Here is a 21,357-nt window from a genome sequence, read left to right on the forward strand (position 1 = left end):
GGGCTGGAGTCCCAATATCTTTTCTTCCACTGTGCCTTACCTACCTCCTAAATGTTTCACAACCTCCCAACAGTGCCTCAGACTAGGGACCAGCCTTTAATACTGGGTCTTTGGGGGACATTCAAGAGTCAAACTAGAGCAGATATATACAAATAGTTATTATTAAAATAGAATCATACTACAGAGATAGTTTGATGACCTACTTTCTTTTTACTTAGCAAGACTGTAAACTTTCTCCCTACCATTAACTATTATGCTAGACCACATTTAGTGGTTGTATATGTCCTTTCCCAAAAAGTGGCCTTAAGAAATAGAGATTTTTATTTTTAGGGTAAGAGCTATAAAATTGTTTTTTGATCTTTAACTTATATAAGATTGTATGTTAGACTAGGCATGTATTATGTAAAAATTTTTCCTTTTCCTTTAGTACCATATACAAAGTGGAGCTGAAGTGGAAAAACAAGTTTCTTTTGAAAGATCCCTCACCCCTGTTTTAGGCCAGAAAAGAGTCAATTCTGTGATTTGGGTTTGGTCTCATATGTGAACAAAACATAGCCTATAGACCTAGTTGGTACCTTGTAAGGCCTTTTGTAAGGCAAATTTTAAACTCAGAAAAGGCAGGAGTTAATTGTAAATTTATTTCACAGTTAGTCAAAATAGTGTATTCATGACTACTATGAAGATTTAATGCAGGTGAAACATGAGTTATTAATTTAGCCTTTTAAAATTTTATGTATAATTATAAAACATATTAATATATAATTATATAACAAATTATATAGATAGAAAACATTGGTGAATGGTATAAAAGGGAAATATTACATACTAGTGGTTTTTTTTTTTTCATATAAAAACACTCTCCAGCTAAAACAACATGACGGAGCTTTCCCCCGATTTCATCGAAATTACATACTGATTCTTAGCTGAATGTGCTTTTTTGTTGTTTCTCTTAGGAAGTCATTATAAATTTAAAATGCATTCAAATAAAAAGCTCTGATTACAAATTGTTGTGCTTACTGTTTCATAGATGATCACTGTGTGAGTCGCTGTAACTCCCAGAGCTGCATATTAGCCCAGGAAGAAGAACAGTATCTGCAGAGTGGAGACCAGCAACTGACTCGACATGTCTTGCTGTGTTTACTTCTCATTATTGGCCTATTTGCTGTAAATGTTTCTCTGGTTTTCTTTGGGACCTATTTCTTTAAATGTCTGGCAAAGGTTTTATTTAGGCATCTGGGACTGAAACTTAGTTGCTACTTTTCAAGAGTAGAGTGGCTAGGCTATCTAAATTCTAATCTAGTTTAAGTATTTTTTGTTTTTTTTAGTTTTTTTGGTGGCGAGGGGAGAATCATTCATATTACTCTGTTGCCTAAGTGTTCCAGTAGCCTATTCTATTAGAATTACTTATTCATTCTGTGCTCTGAACGTAAATTTGGTAAAATCAGATAGATATCTCCATCATGTGTCCAAGGGTTAGTTATCCCTAACACGCTTGACTGACCAAAGTGGACAAATGCCTACATTATCCCTCACAAGATATTTCTCATATAAATTAACTTGAAAGAATAAGATTTAATTATGGAAATCAACCTAACTACTTCATGCAGTAGGGAAAAAAGGAAAAATGCCCATCAAATTACTGACATCTGGGGCTGGGGATGTGGCTCAAGCAGTAGCGCGCTCGCCTGGCATGCGTGCGGCCCGGGTTCAATCCTTAGCACCACATACAAAACAAAGATGTTGTGTCCACCGAAAACTAAAAAAAAAAAAAAAAAAATTAAAATTCTCTCTCTTTAAAAAAAAAAAAAATTACTGACATCTAACATTTTTGTGGGGAAGGGGGTGCTAGAGATTGAACCCAGGGTTATCACACATGCTAAGCACAGGCTCTATCACTGAGCACCACCCCTGTCCCCTGCTTTTGAATTTTTAACACATTTTTCATGGTTCTAATAATACATATATTTATAACCTGCTTTTTCACTTATGTCAAGCATTTTCAGAGTGTCCAAAATTAATACTTTAAATGGCTCCCCAGTAAACAGTAGAGAGCTATATAATATACTCAACCACTTCTTTATGAATTATTCCTAACTTTTCAAAATACTCTAAAAAACATCTCCATGCATTATATTTTCTAGTGATATATTCCCAGAGTTGAGAAACCTGGATCAAAGAGAATAAATATTTCTATGATTTTAGACGTATTCTACTAAATTGTTTTTCAAAGGGTAGATAGTATAGATTTATAAAGTGCTCTCACCAATATTGAATATTGTGATTTTGGGGGGAGGGATTTAACCCAGATATGATTTCTATATCTCCACCCTTTTATATTTTATTTGGAGATAGGGTCTAGCTAAGTTGCTGAGGTTTGTCTTGAACTTGTGATCTCCTGTCTCAGCCTCCTGAGCCGCTGGGATTACATAGGCATGCACCACCGGGCCCAGCTAGTTATTATAATTTTTTAAAGGTAGTTTAAGTGTAACCTGCCTAGAGGTGGGAGATAGGCCATATAACCTACGAGCCCTTTTCATACAGAATGCTTGTTACATAGTATGATATCAGCCAGCTACACTTTATCTGCTGTTTAAGGACAAAAATTAAAAAAAAAAAAAAAAAAAAGGCTGCCAAGAATTCCTCTTAGTGATATAATTATTTTCATTGTGTAGAACTAATTTTAAAATCAGTCCTGTCTTAGGCTAGTCGGCAGTCCTGGTATATTATGTAAGTCTCTGTATTATGGCTCATGTCTTCTTGCTTCAAATCTGATCAGAATAGATGCTGTTTGAAAGACATCTGTCAGAAGAAGTAGTTGAAACCTCTTGTTTGAAAGACAAAGCCTCTGTATTCTCTCAGTGTTTTTCCTTTTAGTCTTTCCCCCCCTAATTATTAGGTAGAAAAGTTATTGTACTGTGCTCTGGATGGAGAGAAATGATTAGCATGCTTCATTTTAAAAAACTCTTTTTTTTTTTTTTCTTTATAGAATCTTTCCAGTTGTTTATGGTGGCTATTCAACCAAGAGCCTGGAAGACTATATGTTGAGTTACAGTTTTTCTGTGCTGTGTTTAACTTTGGCCAGGTACTTATTTACTGAAACTTTGAGGGGTTTTTGTCTTCCTGGATGAGTTGAATGCAGAGAAGGGTATGCGGATGTTGTTGTTTTCTTCTAAATCAATAGGGTTTAGTTTGTTTGCCAGCTGCTGGTATACATGACAGCTGACAGCTGCTGCCTGTCTTCTAGTAGAGATGAATTATTATATTGGTTAAAGTCATCAGAATGTACATTGAGTGTTTCAACCAGCAATACCAAATAATTTTTTTGCTTTGGTTTTGAGATAAAGAATCATAATTTAAGCAGGGACAAGATGTCCTAAGTTCTTTTTAAACTTTTTGTAATCTTAAAAACTCACTTTGGGAAAAATAATTCACCTTCCTTGAAAGGATTTATCCCCTTAGATGGACAAATATTATTTCATTTACATTTTGAACAACAGATACTTAAATCTTTACTTTAAAATCATGTGGTGTGTAAATAAAACTTTAGTCAGGGGTAATACTTGTCTTTCCTTGATAGTTATTTGTGTGCCAGAAATTGCTATGCATTTTATATTCATTACCTCATTTAAACATCACAATAATACTTGCAACATAGATGTTATCATCCCCAGTTTAAAACATAGAAAACTAAAATTCCATGAAAAAAACTGATGTAAAAGGTGCTATTGTCTATGTTCATGACACTATTAAAATACATATTTAACAATACGTTTTACATATTGGAAAATATTTTTAGGTGCAAATTTCAAAATTTGATCTTTTCATTAACTGTGGGTGTCGGGGGTGGTGCTGGGGATCAAACCCAGGATATTGCATATGCTAGTCAAGTGCTCTATCACTGAGCCACATCTCCAGCTCAGCCCCTTACTTTTTAATTAGAGAATAGTCATCCCTCATCCAGAGATTGAATATCAGTTTGAAAAAATATTGTATTTGAAATCAGTATGTTGCCTACTAAATGTAAAATAACTTGCCAAGAGTTAGTTAAGACTTGTCAATAAATGCTCCTGCAAGATTTTTCCTAACATTAATTTCTTGAAGTATTTCCAGTTTGTTTTGCCATTATTGTGGGAAACAAATGGTTATATCTAAAGGTACAAATTACCTCGGTTATTTGTGTCAGTTTATTACAACAAATATGAACTTCCCAAGATTTACTTGATAACTATATCTTACATTGTGATATTAAGATCTGACTTTGTATCCAAGAATTATAAAATACTAGATTGAAAAATCTCAGTCTTCTGTGGCATTACGCATTTAGAAAGCCAATTCAAGCTTAGCCCTCCTAGTCCTGGGGCTGAGAAAGCTTCATTGCACAGCACTTTGTCATGAACTGAATTAGTGCCAGGAATGCTCCCACACAAGTAGTTCAAGGGAGTGAGAGACACACAAACCTCACTCTCATCCAGTCTTCCTCTTGGAGAGGAGGAGAAAGATATTCCCTTCTGACTGCTTATAGTTTGGGGTAAAGAAAATTGGGCCCTTCGTATAATGTTATATTGCCTTCTCCATCCCACCTTCCACCAACCTGCACCTCAGTATGCTTCACAAATGGCAGCTGAGCTCCCTTTCTCCCAGGCAGTCCTAAATTTCCTGATCTGTGGCTTATATCTGGTGCCAGTTTGCCTTATTACTCCAATTCCTTCAAGCCCTTTCCCTAACCACTAGCCAGTATCACTTCACATAAATTATGTTCAGTTATTATTATTGGATATTGCAGCACTTGTTAATTATGTAATTTATGAAGTTTCAACAAAAAAAAAACAATAAATACCTAAGCACAGTGGGAGATTTTTTTTTCAAAAACAAGAAAACAAAGATATATAATCCTTAAATATTTTCATTTTTCTTTAGTAAGAAGTCATAGGAATATGGTTGCTCAGCACTAGTTTTTATCACCCATCATAATTAGAACAGAATGATTGGGAAGAGGCAGCAAACATGTCTGGTTCCAGGTACTGAACTTTAGAGTACCTGCTTTGTATGCTCCATTTGAAATGTTGCTCTAATCACACTATAGGTTTGCCTCCTCAAGCACTAAATTTGGTGACTTCCTTAATTCCTACTCTTACAATTTTATTGCTGCATTCAGAAAAAATAATTTTGTTTTCTTCCCTAGGGATTTATTTCCTTTGGAATCTTTGGATTGGACAAACATTTAATCATCCTGCCTTTCAAAAGAAGGTAAATTTAGTTTTGAAATAAATCTCTATATCCCTAAATTTGATGACAAAGCCATTATATTAAGATACTGATATTTTTATACCTTTAAACTGTTAGACCACCACTAAACACCATACAAGGGTTATCTGTTGATTCACATAGTTGTAAATAATTGCAGAGAAAATGTTGGAAGAACTATTATAAATGGAGCAATATAATTTTCATTTTAACAAAAACTGATGGACTCTGATTTCGATCTATGCCATTAGCTACATAAAGTTAAATAAAACTTGAACATATCTTTAGAAAGGGAAGTAGTAAGTGGTGTTCCCCCAAAGGTGTATATTTGATTGTCTTTCACTTTTGACAACAGGATTCCTCTATCAAACTAACTTATAGAAAACTCAATTTTTCTTTCTAAATTATTTTATTGGCTTGGTAAAGGGCTTCTTTGAATTAAGATCAAGAATTTAAAAAAGTAACAAGTATTGCAACTTGTAGGTGGGAGGAAAAGGCAGAGGGACAAATCTTTGTACTTCATTTGCTTTTAAAGTCAAAATTAGTAGAAATTAGAAGTGCTAACAGAATTTATCCTACCTGCTCTATGAACAGTGCCCCAAAACAGTATCTCTTCTTCTTTCTTTCTTATCCTGCAGCATCAGCATCATCTTATTCACTAAGATTTCATTGTTAGGGTCATAATCATTTCATGAAGGAAAAGCATAGTAAGAAAGTTATTGAACTTAGTTATCAGCTTCATAATGTGAACTACTCAACAGTTCTATTGTGTGAGCTGGCCAAAACAAAACCAGTCTGTACTCCAGAGCCCAGTATTTGCCTCTGTGATACCAAAATTTCAAAATGATTGAGTAAACTATTTGATCTCTAAGTTATCTTTGTGTTTCAAAACAGTAAAATGTAGTATAAGGAATATTTCTTAGTAAAAACTGAAATGAGCCAAAAATGTCTAGAGGATTTATAAAATAATTAGGTCACTCACCCAGCCTTCTGTGAAAAGGAAACCAAATGCAGAATCAGTTGTGTTGTAGATGAGATGGGAAATTTGGTGACTGGCTTTGGAACAGCCATTTTGATGGAGCAGAAAGGATTCTCTCTCCATGCTTTTCTTTCATTAAAAATAGCCTCCTTCGGCTGGGGTTGTAGCTCAGTGGTAGAACACTTGTCTAGCACATGTGAAGCACTGGGTTCAATCCTCAGCACCACATAAAAATAAAAGTAAAATAAAGTTTTAGAAAAAAAGCTTTAAGAAAGTGAATAATTAAAAAAAAAATAGCCTCCTTAGTCAGGCATGGTAGTATATATCTATAATCCCAGCTCCTGGGAGGCCTCAAGTTTGAGGCCAGCCTGGGCATATTAGTGAGAATCTGTATCAAGACAAAAACATTTCTTAAAAAGGGGCTGAGGGGCTAGGGATATAGCTCAGTTTGGTAGAGTGCTTGCCTTGCATGTAACAAGACCCTGGTTCAATCCCCAGGACCACAAAAATGGTGGGGGGTGGGGGGGGCTGAGGATGTCACTCAGTGGTAGAGCATTTGCCTAGGTTTTCACAAAGTTCCAGGTTCAATCTCCAGTAAGAAAAAATAAACTCCTTAAATTTTGGTTTTCAGACTTGAATTTCTATGGAACAATAAAGAAACAGCAGAAAACAGAGATTCTCCTGTTTCTGAGGAAATAAAAATGACCTGTCAACAATTTATCCATTATCACCGTGACCTCTGTATCCGTAACATCGTCAAGGAAAGAAGGTAAGCAAATTGCCATTGTAGATCCAAATAATTATATTTTAGATTAACTATTTTTGGATTTTAATAGGCTAATAGTTATGGGTCAGTTTATAGTTTAGGAAGTAGCATATGAAAAAGACATATCATTTTGATTTTAATATTTTAAAATATCATATAACTTCTGATTTCTACATAAAATGTGAGAACTTTAAAACAAACCAGAATGTGGTAGAATATTAACATTCACTTCATGTTGGCCATTAGTGTCTCTCACAAAGCTTTGAAATACATTGGATTCATAAATGGTTTTCTATTCCCATTTTCTAGTGTTATATTGTTTCATATTACTAATGCTGTTTCCAAGAAAACAAAATGAAGGCAGGAATGGTGGCACACTCCTGTAAGCCCAGCAAGTTGGGAGGCTGAGGCAGGAGGATCGCAAATTCAAGGCCAGCCATGTTAACTTAGTGAGACCCTGTCTCAAAATTTTTAAAAAAAGGATGTAGCTCTGGGGTAAAGTGCCCCAGATTCAATCCCTGGTACCACAAATAATAATAATAAAATTTCTGCCTCTTAATTAATTCTGCTGCTTATATTTCACTTCAAGTCCTAATCTTCCTTTGGTCTATTAACATTATATCTTCAAGGTATGGAATATACTGCAGCAAGAAATGATCAACTTTGAATAAACAAATTTGTAGTGCAAATATTTTTGGTTGTCATGAAAGAAAAATAAAACATAAGGAAAGTAACATGTGTATAACTGAAAATTATATAGGATAGTTTATTTGCACCTATTATGCCACTATATTTAATATACATGCCATTATAATCAGAAGGTAGCCTAGGTTAGATGGTGGAAAGGGGAAGCATTTGGGTGTAGGTTAATACTAGAATTCAACTCCTGAATTGAAGTTTCTTGGCTGTGTGACAATAGGCAGGTTCAATTCTCTAGCCTTAGTTTTCCTTTTCTTTAAAAATCTGACTCTCAATATTGTTTGAATTAGGTGACAAAATGTCCGTGATATGCCTAGCCTAATGGTAAACTATGGAGAAAAGTTAATGTTCTACCCTTAAAGGGCTGAGCACAATTATTTCAAGATATTATTTCAAGATATTATCAACAACTTTTTTTTCAACTGCTTTTCAAAATTAAAAAAAAGAAAACTCTGTTGTTATCTCTGTCAGGCCTTTTGTGCTTGCCAACTGTCGGGAAGTGTAGCTCTTACCATTTGCAGGGCTGCCAGGCTGCCTTGGTCCCAGATGGTTGAATGGGCACCAGCTGGTAGTGTTCTGGCCTGTTCCCTGTCCCTTTCCAGGCTCTACTGCCTGTACAGCATCACATTCTCTGACACTCTGTACATCTCCATGGGCTTTTGTTACAGCTGCCTGATCACAGTCTTCAAGAAACTATTCAATTGGTGTCTGGGACAGAAGTCATTAGGACTATAAATTAAAAGCCAACAAACAGGAAGAAGGCTCAGACAGGGGTTGAAACATTCAGGCTTCTGTCAAAATGATGTTTGCAGTTGCAAAGAATTAAGTTAAGAGATCTTATTACTAAGTTAAAATATTGTAATCTGGGGTTGGGGATGTAGTTCAGCGGTGGAGTGCTTGCCTAACAAGCATGAAGGCCCTGGGTGACATCCCCAGCACCTCAAAACAAAACATACTGTGATTTTTACATACTTGAGAAACATTTTCGTTTATTAACCTTTTTTATAATTCTTATATGATACACGTATATTTTATTTATGATAAAATGTTTTTAAATTCTTGTCACCTGTTTCTCATTTCATCTCAATCTTCATTCGCTATTTCCCATTGTCAAGCACTTTAGGTTTTACAGCTTGACTGATGCTTGTGGACAGATTTTTGTTGTCTATTGCATATTTGTACAGAATTTATGTAATTGGGTTTGGTTTTTTTTTTCATTTCTCTTTTCCTTGTTTATTTGAACATATTTGAAGGACCTCATATTTGCATTAAGAAGAAAAAAATTTAAGTGATCAAGAAGTAGATTTATAAAGCACATTTTAAAAAATCTTAAGATATGTAGCAAGACAGATCTCACTTATTCTTTTCTTGCTTTTTAATGAAACAAATCCTGACAAACACAAAAGTATGATTGCTTTGGTTGCTGATGGAAAGAAAGACTACTTGTGGGCACGATAAGCTGGAAATAAAGTTTGATTTGAGTAGTTTAATAAAAATAGTCACTTCTTAAGAGTTTACAAAAAATACGTAATGTTCCTGAGACAATTAAAATTACTTAGCACAAATAAGAATATAAGAAATTATAACATATAATATTCAGACATTACCTATGTCCATTTTTTGTTGTTGAAGTGTTTCTGTTTTCACAAGCATTATTGGCATATTTTATTTTTCTCCAGGAGTCTTTCTGGGGTCAGGAAAGTTAACAATTCCTTTATATTCAGAACAGTTTCATTCCTGCCATGCTTTTAACTATCGTGCCGTCTTCCCTTGTTTCCTTCTATTTTTTCCTTGCTTGTCCTCTACCATACAGTGCTGATACCAGGTTTACAGAACATATGGGTGAATCATTCCTTTGACATACAGGTGTGGTGCAAAGACTTCTGCTGGGACCTTCTGTGGCTGTGACCTGGTGAACTGGCTAATTGAAGTTGGCCTTGCCTCTGACCGTGGTGAAGCTGTGATATATGGAGACAGACTGGTGCAAGGGGGAGTCATCCAACATATTACCAATGAATATGAATTTCGGGATGAGTACTTGTTTTACAGATTTCTTCAAAAGAGTCCTGAACAGACTTCTGCTATTAGTGCAAACAGCCCCCAACAGGAAAGCTATAAAGAAATTGAGCATTCACCCCCATCCTCACTTTCTCCTAAGTCCTAAATGATAAAGGAGAGAATCCCCCGTGGAATCATATTCTAGCCCCAGATCCAGTATTTATCTGTGTGATCTTGGGCAAGTTAGAACCTCTCCGAGTCTTAGTTGCCACTTCTGTAAAATCTGACAAGCTGCATTTCCCCCGCCCCATGCTAACACTGTGGTTTTAGTATGTAAAACACATAGGAAAGTGACCTAGGAAAAAGGAAAAGTTCTGATAGTGAATATAATAATTACTATAAATAATACTAGTGTGGCAACATTATAAAACGATTTCTTCCTGCAACTGTTTGCTATAACTTCAAAATCAATATCCAATTGACAGTTCTTTTTAATTGTCAAATTTGACAGATGTTCTGGTGAAGTGGACATAAAATTATGGTAATTTTACATTTATTGATGGCACTTCCTAAAAAAAATAATTTTACTGAATCTAATAAGAGGTTCTTATTCCTCCCAGCCCCCGTCCATTTCTTCGAAAAAACTCGTTAACAAATTAGAATCACTGCCTTTTTTTTTTTTTAAATAGGCTTGTCTCTTCTTGCTCTTCTAACCAAAGTACTAATCTATGTCATTAGGAAAGGAATAAAAACCTCCATAAATATTATCATCAAAATCCAATTTCTAACTTTTGTGCTACAGATAGTAATTTGTGCATATTTATTTAAATATTAAAAAATTATTGCCATGTGATGTATCACTTATTATTTGCACAAAGCAACATAGTACAGAATAATAACCCTACTACTTTTCTCCCTGCAGTGAATAAAAAGGACCATATATATAGTCCAAGTCAAGAGTTAGAACTTCTAGACATAGCACCCTATGACTACCTTTAGAATTCAGTCTATGAATTCTATGTATTAAAAAAAAATCTATAAATTTTTAAATTACTAAATGTTGCTATCTTAGTCCATTAAGGCAGCTATAACAAAACACCACAAACTGGATAGCTTATAAACAACAGAAACTTATTTCTTATAGGTCTGGAGGCTGTGTAGTCTAAGATTTAAGACATGGGCAGGCTCAGTGTCTGGTGAAGGCCTGATTTCTGGTTTACAGCTGGTGCCCTTTTGCTGTTACCTCACATGGTAGAAGGGAAAAACTCTTGTCTCTTCAGCCCTGAGAAAGGGACTGATGCCATTCATGAGGGCTCTACCCTCACGACCTAGTCACCCCCCAGTATCATCCCACTCCCCATATATTACATTTTAATATATGAATTTGAGGGGATGCACACATTCAGACCATAACACCCTCAGATAAAGTTCATCTTCAGAAAATTAAAGGGAGTTATTCACATGATTTTTGAACATCTACTTAATTATTAGGTGTCAGTTTAACTTACTCAAAATATGTTGAAATGTTTATCTCATGTTTAGTGTTTTATATATAAAGCCGTTTAGAAAATTATTGCCCTTTTAATGCAACAGATATATAATTTTTTTAAAAACCTGCATGGAAGCCTAGTGTATTTAACAAGTAAATTTTACTTCAGTATACCATTAACCTATACAAATTTCAAGCTATCATTAGAGAATGGGCGTGTTTTAAACAGAACTGTCTTGTGGGGGAACTTTTTCTAAAAAAATATGACCACGTTAATACTCTTTGAATGCTCAGGAGTAAGCATAAAGCCTCACTGCTGTTCCAGTAGAGATGTAACTCACTCACATGCATGCAGGCAACTCAAACTCAAGTGGAGAAATTTTTTATTTATGAACAAGTCATACAAATAAGTCATACTGCATATGTTCTGTTATTTGCACAAAAGGATTCTGCAACCTCTTTTTCCATGGGAGACACTAAAAGAAAATCCTAGATCAGAATGATCTGCAGTTTCAGATAAAGGATTTTAAGAGATGTTTTTAGATTAAGGATATGCTAATTTTATTAAATGAAAATATTTGTAACTGTTACTTTCTCACTGACAAAGCAAGTTTCTGAATAAACTACCTATTTTAACTTTCACTGCTGTCATCTTTTCTTTGGGCAACTGCAATGATACAGATACTATCAAATGGGTCTTTAATCTAAGTTCTTAATGTTTTCTTAAATGAGTTTCTTAAGACTGTCCCTTTCTTCATGACCCGTTAGGTCCTATGCATAGAAACTTCCCCAATTATGAATTCACTAAACACCTTTTATGAGTGAGTTAATATGAAATTAAGAGTGCCTTACATACATTTCATGATTTTTCTTAAATATTATTTTTAGTTGTGGTTGGACATAATACCTTTATTTTATTTATTTTTATGTGGTGCTGAGGATCGAACCCAGCGCCTTGCACATGCTAGGCGAGCACTCTACTGCTGAGCCACATCTCATGATTTTTAATATGTAGAGTCACAGCTGAGAAAATTATCTGATACAATTTTGATTAAAATCTACCCCTTTTTTACTAATCTTCAGCATAGTCTATTGTTATCTTAACTCTCAATGAACAAGTCCATGCCTAACTTGTGCTCTGCTTTTAATATTTTTAGAATAAGATAAAGTATATTTACTTGGAGAATAATGATTAGTGACCCAAAAGTTATGCAGCAGAATACAGCTCTTGGTTTTTGCCCCTTTGTATCTTATACCCATGTGATGAATGATGACTGGAAACACAGTTCAGGACCATACATATTATCACTATTCTTCAGGAAAAGACAGATTTTAAAGTTCTGCAGTTGGCATGATGGAAATCTGAAGTAATTAATTCAAAAGAGAAAAATTCACTATGTAGAACTGTTTTTGGAAAATTTTACAAGGAGGAACTAACTTTCCAAAATTCTAGGCTGCATATTATTTCTAGGACAACATTCTTTTTTTTAACAATAAATATATAAACTGATATTTTCATCAAGATCAAACAACGTAGCTTTTTGTAAAGTACTCAATTTATTAGATGACTCCCTTGGTTTATAACATAATTTAAGGGTTGACCTAATAAAAAGCTTAATTCAGCAACTATATTTTTTTACTCTTAAAATAGATAAAATTTAATAAAACCTTAAATTTTTTACAATATATCCCAAGGCATTAATTACCCCCACAAGTATTCATAGCCCAATACCACATTGCATTTATACAGTGAAAGTCAAGCTATATTATATTAATTTACATTAATAATTACATACATTAATAATACATTAATAATCCTTGTTTTTTTTAAACTTTTTTAGTTGTAGATAGACACAATATATTTATTTTTATGTGGTGCTGAGGATTGAACCTAGTGCCTCACACGTGTGAGGCAAGTCCTCTACCACTGAGCCATGGCTCCAGCCCCAATAATCCTTGCTTTCATATGGGGATACATTCCCATTTCTAATATGGAAAGAAGCAACAGCTTGATTTGAAACTTATCAAAAGCTAACAAGTTGTATAGATAAATTATCTAGATAATTTTTGCAACCTTGCATTTTTATAGGCAGAGGACTGTATAAATTTTTCCTGTCAGTATCTGAATATTCATTTTGCAAATATCTATTAATAGCATTTATTACATGCCAGACACAATACTGAACACTGCGCATACAACAGTAAGAACAAATATGATTCCTAGTTTCATAGAGCTTTGTTCTACTGTGTTTAATGTTCTGTGTAAATGTTTAATGTATAATTAATTTGTGATCAGGATAGCATGTGGCTCCAAGAGTATTTAAGAGAGACCTGACCTTGTGGTTTGAGGAAAACTTCCTTAAGGAATTCCTGTCTTGGCAAAACCATTAAAAGAACTACAAAAGGTGAGAACACGGAATGAATGGTACAACAGAGGGTATAGCCATGAGGAAGGAACTGGGCACATTCCAAGACTTGAAAGAGCAGCATAGTTGAAACATAAAAAACAATGGTGAAAGTGTAATAAGATAAATACAGAGGAAAGATTAATTACCAGGCTCTTGGTGGTATTTGTTAAGAGACTTTAACCCAAAAACAATGTCTTTGAAAGAGTTTTAGACTCAACAATAAGAAAATGAACAAACAACTGATTTCAAAATGGGCAAAAGATCTGAACAGACACCTCACCAAAGAAGATGTACCCAGGTGGTAAATAAACAATGAAAAGATGTTCAACATTTCATGTCACTAGGGAATTGCAAATTAAAACGAGAAACAACTGCACAACTATTAGAATGGTAAAAATTTAAAACACTGACACAAAAAATGCTGGGAAGGATATGGTGCAACATTGCTAGTGGGGATGCAAATGGTAGTGACTCTGGAAGACAGTTTGGCGAATTCTTACAAAAACTGAACATGCTCTTACCATATGACCCAGCAATTGCACACTTTGTATTTACCCAATGTAAGTTGAAATTTTACATCCACACAGAAACCTGCATATGGCAGTTTGTAGATTTATTCATAACTGCCAAGACTTAAAAGCAACCAAGATGTCCTTTAGTAATGATACATCCAGACAATGGGATATTATTCAGTGCTAAAAAGAAAGGCGTTGTCAAGTCATGAAAAACACGGAGTAACTTAAGTATATATTACTAGTAAGCAAGAGAAATCAATCTGAAAGAACACCTACTGTATGATTCCAACATTCTGGGGAAAGCAAAACAAAGTAAACTAAAAACTAAATAGTGGTTTCTAAGAGACAGTGGAAGGCTAAACAATTGGAGCTATAAGTTCACTGGTAAGCCAACTCTTGATATAGAGTGTGTTTGAATGAAAGTGTATTTTCAGAATTAATACAATGATAAAGATTTAGTGTGTAAATCTAGAAAATTCTCTTGTTAGCACTGGTTAATATTTGCCTAAAGCATAAGAAAACTCACTACTTCATATTTTTTTCATTACTAAAAAAACTTAAAATAATTGATAAAATGATTTGAGGGAACTACAAAATTATAAGTATAAATCCATGCATTATATTAATGTCTTATGCTTTATATAGAATTGAATACTTAATTTTTTTTAGTTGTAGATGGACACAATACTTTTATTTTATTTATTTTCATATGGTGCTGAGGATCAAACCCAATGCCTCACACATGAGAGGGAAGTGCTGGATCACTGAGCCTCAGCCCCAGCACCTGAGTACTTAATTATTGTGACAAAAAAAAAAGTTATTGTGGCTAAAAGAAATAATTGCCTGGAATAACACCTAGCTACCCCATGATATATGTGTTTGGTTCCAATGTTTTCTTTGTCAGTATCTCAGCAAAACTATATGAGTTTTAACAGTTGAACTATCACTTGAATGCTATTAAAGAATAATAGCTAAGTAGGTTTACCTCAAGACAATGGATTCTGACTTTAAGGGAGATTTCCACCATTTCTATGATCACTCACTATGAAGTAATATTTGCCTTATAAATTCTAATTTCATCTTTTGTACTCTGAGGAAAGAGATTAGCAATTTCATCCATATCAAGATGCTTGTTTTGGAGGACTGACTCCATCTTTTTGAATAGTTCTTTCTCCAGCTTCCTCATGTTATCCAATATTGTTCTGGCTTTATCCTAAACAATGAAAAGCACACAAATACACATACATGAGTACATGAATCTATCCAAATTCCAACCCACCCTCACAGACAAGATTTGTTCACTGTGGTTTCTACTTCTGGATTAGTTACCCCTTCTAATATGTAAATATAGAAGGAATGAAACTCTATTTTAGACTGAATGAAATCCCTGAGTTCAATTATCAGCATCAAAAACAACAACAACAAGGGCTGGGATTGTGGCTCAGTGGTAAACATTTGCCTCACATGTGTGAGGCACTGGGTTCAATTCTCAGCACTGCATATAAATAAATGACTAAAGGTCCATCAACAACTAAAAAAATATATTTTAAAACAACAACAAAATCTCTGCACATAACAAAGTTAACATTCGTATTTGTTGCCTCTTTGATGCAAAACACACAAACATAAATGACCCAAAAGTCAACTGAGAGGGGCTGGGGCTGGGGCTCAGTGTAGCACATTTGCCTGACATGTGTGAGACACTGGGTTCAATTCTCAGCACCACATATAAATAAATAAAGGTCTATCAACAACTAAAAAAATTTTTTAAATCAACTGAGAAATAAGCTATGAAAAAAACCCAGCCAAGTCATTTAATATTTATACCAATAAATATAGAAATTTTCTATCTCACTAGTAATCAAGAAATGTAAATTAAAGCTATCAGTAGGACTGAGTCTCCCTAAAACAAAAAAGTAGTTATAGAGTCAGAACTAGAACATAGCTTATTGATATCATCCTCAAATTACATTATTTTTCCATGACTTTATATTGTCAATCAACAATTAACATCTTTTAAACAGTAACAGCTTTTAATTTTTAAAATTTATTTATTTATGTATCTTTAGTTTTAGGTGGATATTTTTTTTTAATGTGGTTCTGAGGATCGAACCCAGTGCCTCATGCATGCCAGATAAGCACTCTACCACTGAGCTACAACCCTAGCCCCAAGCTTTTCATTTTTATCCCCAAATTACTTTGTAATTCCAATAAGCAATTTAATTTTTTAGTTCAACAAATATTTAATACTAACTCTATAAAAGTCACCTCCCAGAAGCAGTATAATGGGGAAAAGAGAAGTGAAAGCTCATGAGAGCAATTATGAACAACAAAGGCTGTGTGGAAACTGCACAGGAGGAGTAAAGGGATCCAGTAGAAGTTCCTAAAGCATAACACTAAGGGACTTGAGCAAAGGCCAAAGAATCAGAGTGCTCATCATTGTTCACCACACTGTTCTGAGTGTGGAGAATAAGCTAAGCACATAGGAATGACAGACACCTCAGGCCCAGTGACTTGGGCCCCAGTCAGCATACTAAGTGGGTTCCTATTGCTTGCCTCTCATTTCACACCACTAAGCTACAAAACAGTATTTAGACTGTAGACCAGATGTAAAAACAAACTGGTCCCCAGTAAAGCAGAATCAGCATTAAGAATTCTTAGCAAATAGGAAGTCTGGCAAAGTGCTTCAAACAAAAGCAAAATAGTGAAGTGGGGGGAAAAGGCAGATAACTATACAAACATATTACAGGCAAAAATGAGTAATTACATGGAGGAAAATTAATTTAATTGATTTAAATGTAGACAGATGTAAATGCCTAGATCTTGAAAAAGTTAAAGGATTATATAGCTAGAAAAATCAGCAAGTGGTAAAAATAGCCAAGAAAAGATATAGGATGGTTAATCTTTTCCTTCATTGCAGGTTGTCAATTGATAGTTGCCTTCAGACAGCACTTGTACTTTCTTTTTTCTTTCTTTCCTTTTTTTTTTTTTTTTTTTTTGCAATGCTGGGTGGGGATCAAACCCAAGGCCTCATGCATGCATGCTAATGCATGCTAAGCAAGTACTCTACTATTGAGCTATAACCCCAGCCCCATTTCATTCTTATGGGGAGGAGGGGGGAGTTGGACGGGCAAGGGATAGGGAGGGCTGAAGAGGTATATTTTATAAAATTAACTTTCAATCTATGTCAGAAAATAAATACATCTGCTTATTTCTGGAGATTTCAGGTGACATGTTGCTCTTTACAATGTTCACATTTTTTAAATAATAAGCATATATTATTTTTTTTAAAAAACAACTTATTATTTTAAGTCTATGAGGCCTTTAATCACTTTCAATTAATTTTCATCTGCAGTTGTAGGATTAAGATTTACTGCCCTTTAGAGTCTTTGTGATTTTTGGTGTGAGATACTAAGCTAATTACTAAACCTCTCTCCTAGTCTTGGATTCCTTATCAGTAAAATGGAGATAACAAGAGTACCTATCTCATAAAATGATTGTGCAGATTAAATAAAATAATCCATATAAAATGGTATATGATAAGTGCTCAATAATGTTAGTTATTGTTATGTTTAATATACTAAATTTGTCTAAAATAGTCACAACACACATATTCTTAACCAAAAGTAAAAATAATACAGCTTTACTATAGTAATAGCATCTACACTATTTCTTTTTTTTGGGGGGTGGGTGGGGAAGCCACATCCCCAGCCCTATTTTGTATTTAAAGACAGAGTCTCACTGAGTTGCTTAGCACCTCACTGTTGCTGAGGCTGGCTTTGAAATCCAATCCTTCTGCCTCAGCCTCCCAAGCTGCTGGGTTTACAGGTGGGCACCATCATCTCCAGCAGCATCTATACTATTTATAAACCTACTTTTTACATGAAGGAAAGAAATTGGTTCTTCAATGTTTAGAATTCAGATTGAATCATACTTTAAACTATTCTAATGATACAACAGATAATATAATAATACCTCATTATTATTTATTACTTCCAAAGCCTGTTGGTGGTTTTGGTAGAGTGGGTGTCTTCTATCAGGCTTACTCTTTAAGTGCAGCTTCTTTTTAACTGGATCTTCAAGTTCAAATGTTGGTGAACTGGTATCCAACAGTTGTGAAATATGTGGCACAAATATGAAAGGCTTAAAAACTGATCTAGAAGAAAGACACTTAATTAAATTGACATGACAAAATGTTTAAAAAAATTCAGCATTATTCTAAGTTTTCCAAGATTCTCTTAGAGAAGTTTCTCTTAATGATGCTACATAAGTAAGTTGTTCCTGTCATATTAATTATGCTTATGCCCAATTCCCAGTGTACAGTGTGATCTCATTTATGGCAGGGACAATGCTTAATTTAGGGCTGCATTATACTGACCTACTGAGAGCACAGCACATACACCATGTCAGTGAATGAACAGTTTTCCATTTCCTAAGGTAAGAACAATCCTCAGAGTTATAGACTGAGGATTATAACTTGGGGTGAAAATCAGCACAAGTGTTAATGAGGGGACACAGGTTTCACACTCTAACTTCTTAAAATATCTTTAACAATATGAAAGTCTATAACATTAAGGGATAGCAAGTACGAAATCATTTCTAAATGTAATGTGGTGTTAAATTTGGTAAGAGATACAAATGACTTGAATCAAGATAGTCTATAAATAAAGTCCTAAAGATATAACTTGAACTACTGATAGTTTAAGTTTTATATGTATGTGTTTTCTGTATGTACATAAGTAAATCTAGCACAACTACATTACTTATTCAATTTACTAACTTATAAATCATCTAATGTCATTAATGTCTGAAATCTGAGCAGAAAAACCTATCTACCTTCTTTTCTTGACAATGTTAAATATATTTGTAGGAAAGAGGAGTACAGATAAGGGTAAATACAAAACTATAAGCCTTTTCTTCCCATAAAAAATGAGAACAGTTACACATATATGGAAATTGCAATCTAAAATTGGCCCAGAAAATCCACCAACAAGTTGTCTTATTTATGTAACAAAAATTTAGTCTCACAGAATTATCAACACACTATGATTCTTCCCCATACCATGACCACTTGCTAGTTCACAATATTTTGTGACTTTACCTCTCAGGATCAGGAGTCCCCGTAAAGAAGTGAATGCAAGGAAGGTTGGAATCTTGAGGTAAAACAGAAACCATGCTTGCAGTGGTCAGGAATTCTCCTTCCATATTAATGCCACTTGGTTTATCTCGGAGAATTTCCATCATTGTTTCAAATGTTATGTTTCCTAGGGAAATAATTTTAAAATCCATCAAATAGGTTTGCATACATAGATACTTTACAATTACAAACTGCTTTCTCTACTGATAATATAGGAGATACCAATCTTGGTATAAATGAGATATCAACTATAAAGAAACTCTGTTTCAACAGCACATTGTCACAGAAAGATATTTTCTTTTAAATATAAAATATGCAAAATCTCAAAAAACATTCTAATAGGCAAAAACTTTGTAAGCAAAAGCAATCAAGTAAAAAATACATTCAATCCTATTGCACTTACAGAATTTTTAAGGCATATTTAGTTATGAACTGATGATATTTCAATAATTATTATCTGAGCCTGTCCATTCAATCAATAAAAAATATTATATTTAGTTTCCAATATTATAAAAGATTATTTTTATAAAATAAAACATTATTTTTACTATATTAATTTTTGTGTCTGACATTAATAATCTTACATGAAAGTGTGGGCTAGAACTTGAAAAAGAATGAAGATGACAAAACATATTATGGTTAATGGAATTTGGGTGTACATAATCCTGCTGGGCTACTTTAAAGATTAAACATCCATGTGTGAGATGAAATATGTATGTGATGATATATTGCATGTGATTATACTGTTTTATGCTTTTATATTTAATGTTTATTGTTTTTCAGAATTTTTTTGAGGAAAATAGAAAAAATTATTTTCTATCTTTAGTAAATATAACATGTCCCTGGTTACACAGAGTTTCAGAATTCAGTATTTGGAAAGCATCACAAAAATTTTTTTAAAGTCATTGATGTTTTCAGACAGCTCTGTTCCTTGCTATACACATTTATAGTCAAAGATGTGGCTCAGAACTACCTTAGAGTAACAACAACAACAAAAAAACCCTAACCTACCTGATGTAGTTATTATGGTTTGGATATAAGGTATTTCCCAAAAGCTCCTGTGTGAAGGCAGGAATGTTCAGCAGTGAGAGGATTAGACCGTAAGAGTTGAAACCTAATTAGTGGATTAACCCACTTGATGGATTAATAATTTGAATGGACTAGTTGGGCAGTAACTATAGGCAGGTAAGAATGACTGGAGGAATTAGGTCTCTAGAGGTGTACCTTTGTATCTGTCCCTGATCCTTCTCTCTCTGCTTCCTGGACATCATGAGTTGAGTAGTTTTCCTCCATCAGCCCTTCCACCATGATGTTATGCCTCACCATGAGCTCAGAGCAATGGAATCAGCTGAGACCTCTGAAACTGTGAGCCAAAATAAACTTCCTCTTCAAAGTTGTACTTGTCAAGTATCTTGGTCACAGCAATTAAAAAGCTAACACAGCAGTCCTACAAAAATAGCCTGTTTTTCTTCTGACCTATCATTAATTTTCTTCTGCAAAATTTATCACTCCAAATTCCTCCTAAATCAAATTCAAACTCCTGAAAATTAAAACTTACCATTAAGCTCAACTGAAATGACCTTTTCCTCTCCATCTATAAGCATTACTAATCTCTTGTTTATTTGTTGTAGCCCCATCATTAGATTATACATTCCCTATAGAAAAGGATGATATTTCCCTCTGTTTAGTTCTCATTTATTTAAAAAAAAAACAATTTGGGGAATCTATTAAGTGCCAGGCACTGTCATAGAAACTAGAGGTGTATCTATATAGAGATATAAATATGAAAAGATATATCTCTTCATGAATATGATCCAATTTCAACTAAAGTAACAACAGTTAACAAGTCATTGACAATCTCTCCTAAAAAGTTTCAGAATAGGCTTAAAAGTTTTCCTTTGAATATAAGAAATTCTCATTATCAAAAGAAAACTGACACCAGAAAAGACTACTACTCAAAGTAACACATTTAAAATGAGAATCAAAACTTCATGGTAAATAATGGAGTAAAAAGGATTGATTGAACTTTTAATGTAAAATAAAAATGTTACAGAAATAAGTTTATATAAACTTACAGAAAACAATTTAGTTTGAAATTTTAACATGCTAATTGTTAGAACAA

General features: G+C 34.0%; 2 protein-coding genes across 8 annotated transcripts in view; one reads left to right on the plus strand and one right to left on the minus strand.

Annotated features, from left to right (window-relative positions):
* Gpr155 (G protein-coupled receptor 155) overlaps positions 1-11,817 on the plus strand; it is a 43,151-nt gene extending 31,334 nt beyond the window's left edge. For 5 of the 6 annotated variants that reach the window (XM_071619053.1, XM_071619054.1, XM_027946119.2 and 2 more), the window contains 5 exons: positions 1,028-1,164; positions 2,987-3,082; positions 5,183-5,247; positions 6,855-6,992; positions 9,555-11,817. In XM_071619053.1, the coding sequence (XP_071475154.1) occupies positions 1,028-1,164; positions 2,987-3,082; positions 5,183-5,247; positions 6,855-6,992; positions 9,555-9,852 (734 nt within the window). In that variant the 3' untranslated portion in view covers positions 9,853-11,817. Of the gene's footprint in view, positions 1-1,027; positions 1,165-2,986; positions 3,083-5,182; positions 5,248-6,854; positions 6,993-9,501 lie in introns of all 6 variants that reach the window. The other variant, XM_071619056.1, reaches the window with a different exon arrangement.
* Scrn3 (secernin 3) overlaps positions 11,542-21,357 on the minus strand; it is a 29,783-nt gene continuing 19,967 nt past the window's right edge. For both annotated transcript variants that reach the window (XM_071619058.1, XM_027946121.2), the window contains 3 exons: positions 19,200-19,362; positions 18,074-18,254; positions 11,542-15,311 (listed from right to left, as the gene is read on the minus strand). In XM_071619058.1, the coding sequence (XP_071475159.1) occupies positions 15,141-15,311; positions 18,074-18,254; positions 19,200-19,362 (515 nt within the window). In that variant the 3' untranslated portion in view covers positions 11,542-15,140. The remainder of the gene's footprint in view (positions 15,312-18,073; positions 18,255-19,199; positions 19,363-21,357) is intronic.

This window comes from Marmota flaviventris, chromosome 11 (genome assembly GCF_047511675.1).
Source record: "Marmota flaviventris isolate mMarFla1 chromosome 11, mMarFla1.hap1, whole genome shotgun sequence".
NCBI lineage: Eukaryota > Metazoa > Chordata > Mammalia > Rodentia > Sciuridae > Marmota > Marmota flaviventris.